This window comes from Pinus tabuliformis, chromosome 7 (assembly GCF_031772625.1).
Source record: "Pinus tabuliformis cultivar Carrire ecotype Pingquan chromosome 7, CPIR1, whole genome shotgun sequence".
Lineage (NCBI taxonomy): Eukaryota > Viridiplantae > Streptophyta > Pinopsida > Pinales > Pinaceae > Pinus > Pinus tabuliformis.
The window spans coordinates 1,896,524,954-1,896,529,970 of record NC_142293.1 but is presented as its reverse complement, the minus strand read 5'-3'; the positions used below and the strand labels follow the sequence as shown (position 1 = coordinate 1,896,529,970).

The window sequence follows — 5,017 nt, the reverse complement described above, 5'->3', positions numbered from 1 at the left end:
CAGTCCCCACAGACTTGCTCAGTGACTAAGAATCTCTATATAGGGTTGCAACCAACTTCAAATTAGCTTCTAACATCCTCAAAATTACCAGTGAATCCAGTGTTAGTTAATATGAAATAACTCCTTCCAATGGTCTGAAAATGTGTTGGCTAGATTTGTGTTAAAACATACTCCCTTACTTCTAGCGGATTAGAGTATAGTTTGCTAGGGTTTGAGAATGACCGAGACATAATCTCACAAATACACTATTCTGCGCATCAATTTGAGCAATAGATTGACAAAGACCACAGGGAATATATGGGCACATAATCTCACAAAGACATTGTTTTGCATATTAGTTTGAGCAATAGATTGACAAAGACCACATGGAATAGATGCGCCAGGAACCCACTTGTTGTTTAACAAATCGAAAATAGATTTCAAAGATAATGCTACACAACCCTAGATGGTATGGCAGTCTTAGGCACTTTCATCCAGCACAAATCCACCTGTAGAGATATGAAAGGAGCCCAGCTAAGATCCGTTTAAATCCCAACAAAAAAGCCCCAAACGTCTAGTTGCTTCAAATTTGGAGGAATTAGATTTAAAAAATATGCAAAATTTGGTGATTCGGTTTGCTTCGCTTCGCCAATTGATGGATTTGTCTAGGGTTCAAAGGTAGTGAGTGGGTTTAAGAAAATTCGAGACATAATCTCACAAAGACATTGTTCCGCGCATCAGTTCGAACAATAGATTGACAATGTTAAAAACATAAATATTTCAACTTCAAAGTTGAAATAGTTGAAAATATTAATTTTATGTAGTTTCATTATAAATTTCATTATCATGCCATATAAAATACATTATTAAATATTAATATAAATATAAATAATAATAATTATTATTATTATTATTAAATCTAATATTAATATTAATATATTAATAATATTAGATTTAATAATTTTAAATTAATAATTTATTAATAATATTAGATTTAATAATTTTAAATTAATAATTTAAGAAAATATTTATATGGTAAGAGAATTTTTTTTTCCAATCCATGATAAATTTAGAATTAAATGAATCTAGATTAATTAAAATATAAATGAGTTTGATAAAAAAAATATAATTTATATAATTGTTTAAATAAAAATATTCACTTTCAAAATATTTTCAATAAAATATATTATTTTCAAATTCATAAAAATTCGATTTATATAATTTTTTGGTTTTAAAAAAAATCTTATATATAAATACTATTTTAAAACAATTTTTAATTTATTTTATTTTTTCCTCCCTTCTTTTTCCATAAATTTAATTTAAAATTTAAATGTTTATTTTTTTAAAATATATATTTTTATTAAATAATTAATTATATATTTTTCTAAAAATAGATCACACAAAATATCTTATTTCCTTTACAATATTTGTAAATATATAACATATTTATAAATTGACTTGAGCTTTATATATTTTATTTTTCTTTTTACAATGATTTGGACATTCATGGATTTTTCACCCTATTAAAGTGACTGCCTCTTTCTTCATTCAAAATATTTAAATTCACATTCATTTTCTCTATTTCAGATGCATGGAAAAACAAAAAAGGAAGTTCACTTATATTATAATTGTTTTATTATTATTATTATTTTTTAACTGAAACGAGTATTTTTATTTATTTGAGGCCAAAGCCAAGCAAGAGTTACAAATCACTTTCATAGCTTTTCTCTGTTTTTCTAGTACTCCTAAGGTATGATTGCCATTTTCGGAGTCTCTGCATTTATGCTGATCATACTTTTTTCAAGATTGCATCCTGCATTTGCTAACCTGTCTGCTTCAGTGTTTAAATCTCTGAGGATATGGAAGAGCTGTGCTGATGAGAATTCCTTCATTAATCTGTTTACTCTTGCTAGCTGCTTGTTTAGAACTGGATCTTTGAGGCTTTCTTGTGTATTAGAGACCTTATCAGCAGTTCTGAATCTCCAAAAACTATAATTTCATTTTCGTTTCCTTTTCTGGTCAGTTGACAAGCTTTTAATAGACTGAGTGCTTCCGCTTGATTGTTGGTTTTTAGCCCAAGTCCCCAACTGAATTCCTCTTTTCTGCCATTCTGAAAGTATATGACTCCCCCTGCTCCTGACCTGCCTGGATTTCCCTTCGAAGCCCCATCGAAGAAGATTGTACATTTACCTTGTGACTTCCACCAATTCTGAAAATTGTCCGAGTTGTCTCTGTACTGCCAGTTTTCCTTGCGGTTTGGGCGGATGATGGCATGTGTAATTGGCATGGGTGTATAGCCTTCCAACCACGTCTTTTCTTCATTTCTGAGGTTGCTGTCTTTGACACTAGTTTGTCTCAGAGTTTCTAAGAGGAGATCCTTGGCCTGCCTTGCTACTGCTTCTGCATTTATGTCTTTTTGGTTGAAGACAACTTCATTCCTAGAGAGCCACAACTTCCAACATACATATTTCGGTGCTGCAGTCCATAACTTGTGCCAAAGAGATTTTTCATTGATGTTGTGGGGGTACCGAGTTTTCCATGTCAAAAGCAATTCTGTGATCTGACAGCGTGTTGGGGGACTCACATTCAGCCCTATTAAGAAGTTGTTCCACACTTCCTGTGCATACTCACAGTCAATAAACAAATGGACTGCAGTTTCTGAAGCGTTCTTGCAGAGGACACAACGATGCGGGCCTGCAAAGTTTCTTTTGCACAAATTGTCTCCGGTCAAGATTTTATTGTGGAATAAGGTCCAACTGAAGAAGTTAATCTTGGGGATGCTGAAGTTTTCCCATATCTGTTTCCAAACTGATTCCGGGTACTGTGACTCCTGTTTTCCTTGCATTTGAAAGTAGCCTTGTTTGACCGTATACTCTCCTGTTTTTCCCCATGCCCATTGATCTTCCTCTTCCTTATGCACAGGTGTAAAATATGTTATTGCCTCTAACAGAATTTTTGACTGTTCTTTTAAGTGGGTTGGGATGATTGAAAATGTCCAACGCTGCCAATTGCCATTGAGGTCCCACTCTGCTATATCCTCAATTTTCCTTACTCCTTTTGAGATTAACCAGGCTCTCAACTCTGCTATTTCGTTGATGGTTGAGAGAGGGGAGTGATTCATGATTCGTTCTTTCCATAGTAGCGAATTTTTGCCATTCCCAGGGATTTTGTATAAATGGTTTCGGAAGAATTCGATCCCTCTGCAACACAGCCTCCAGGCCTGCGTTCCTCTTGGGGATTGCGTTGGATTGAAAGATGAGACTGGTTGCTTTTTTAAATACTTGAGGTTCAGCAGCTGACTGATTGGGTGCAAAGGCTCTGTGATTAATTGCCACAGGAGTTTGCCTCCCAATGCCAGATTTGCATGTTGGGGATCCCAGATCTGAAGTCCGCCTTCAGCTATTGGGCGTTTCACTGTCTCCCATTTGATGAGATGGAAGCGATCTTTGTTACCTTTCCCTCCGCTCCAAAGAAAGTTTCGAATGATGCTGGAAATTTGGTCAGTGATTTGTTTTGGAGCCAGCAGCAGCGAGGCTTGATATGTGGGCAGGGCAGAGAGCACGGATCGGATGAGGGTGAGTTTTCCTCCGGTGGTGAGCCAAACTCCGCCCCACGCTGTTATCTTATTTTTGAATTTAGATATCACTTCTTCCCACAGTTGATTTCGATTGGAGCCCCTCGTCAATGGTAAGCCGAGATATTTGATTTTTTCCCACAGAGCATATCCTTTGAACCCCAGAACGTTGGCAATTCTGTCTGTAGCGTGCTGATCGATATTCCAACTGTATATTGCACTTTTCCTTTCGCTGACTAATGCACCGGTGATGTTGCAGTACTGTTGAAGAATGGTTTTAAAAGCGCTTGCAATTCTTATGGATGCGCCCCCCAACAGAATTGAATCATCTGCGAATAGTGCATGATTCACCGGGGCTATGCCTTGAACTATCCTTATCCCTGGAATGGTACCGACTTGTTTCTCTTGGGTTAGCTTACGACTTAGAACATCTGCCATCAAGATGTATAGGAAGGGCGAAAGAGGGCAGCCCTGCCTCAATCCCTTGGTTGCTTGAAAAAATTCCGTTGGTCTGCCGTTCACCATTGGGGCGATCCAAACGTTTTCTGTACAAGCCTTGATAAGGTTTATGAAATCCTGTTTAAAGCCAAAAGCTGCTAGAACCCTGAACAAAAAGGAGCGATTAACACGATCAAAGGCATTGCACATATCCAATTTAATGATCATACCTTGTTCTTTCCGGGTTAGGCTGGAATGGAGAGCTTCTTGAATCTGGATGACATTGTCCAGAATTTGTCTGCCTTTTACGAATCCTCCTTGTGCCTGAGAGATGAGCTTTGGGAGGAGAGGCTTGATTCTGTTGGCCAGCAGCTTGGCCACAATCTTATAAGATAAGTTGCAGAGAGAAATCGGCCTATATCTGTCAAAGGTCCTTGGGTTTGTTTCCTTGGGAATTAAGGCTAGGAAGGTAGAGTTTATTCCTCCGCCTACTTTTGCCTTCCTCAAGATTCCTCTTACCATTCTGAATAGGTCGTTTTTGATGATTTCCCAACAGATTCTGTAGAAGTGAGCTGAGAACCCATCGGGTCCTGGAGCTTTATCCAGTTCCATGGACCAAACTACATTGGTTATCTCCTCTTCCGTGACTTGGCTCAACAGAGAATCATTGTCCTCCTCATTGACTAGGTTTGGGATGGTTGAGAGGAACTCCTCTGCGTCCTCCTCATTTCCATTTCTTTCCGCACTTAAAAGATTCTGAAAGTGAGTGACCGCTGCTTCTTTGATTTGTGAAAATCCATTATACACCTGTCTGGTTGTGCTAGTTATCTCTGCTATGTGATTACGGGAAACTCGTGCCCTGCACTGTCTATGAAAGTATTTGGTGTTCCTATCTCCAGATTTGAGCCACAAACTTCTGGACTTTAAACGCCAGTATTCTTCTTTAGTTCTGAAACAACAATATGCTTTCCTTTGGGCAGTTTTTTCTATGTCTAAATCTGTGGGAGAGGGATCTTTCTCCTCCAT

The 5,017-nt window shown here is 37.3% G+C and overlaps 1 protein-coding gene across 1 annotated transcript; it reads right to left on the bottom strand.

The window, feature by feature from the left end:
• Positions 1 to 1,900: 1,900 nt before the first annotated feature.
• LOC149256051 (uncharacterized) lies at positions 1,901 to 5,017 on the bottom strand. The gene has a single exon (XM_089455192.1). The coding sequence runs from the start codon at positions 5,015 to 5,017 to the stop codon at positions 1,901 to 1,903; it is 3,117 nt and encodes a 1,038-aa protein (XP_089311318.1).

Excerpts from the sequence above, each read along its gene's own strand:
- LOC149256051 (XM_089455192.1), bottom strand. The coding sequence starts at position 5,017 with ATGGAGGAGAAAGATCCCTCTCCCACAGATTTAGACATAGAAAAAACT.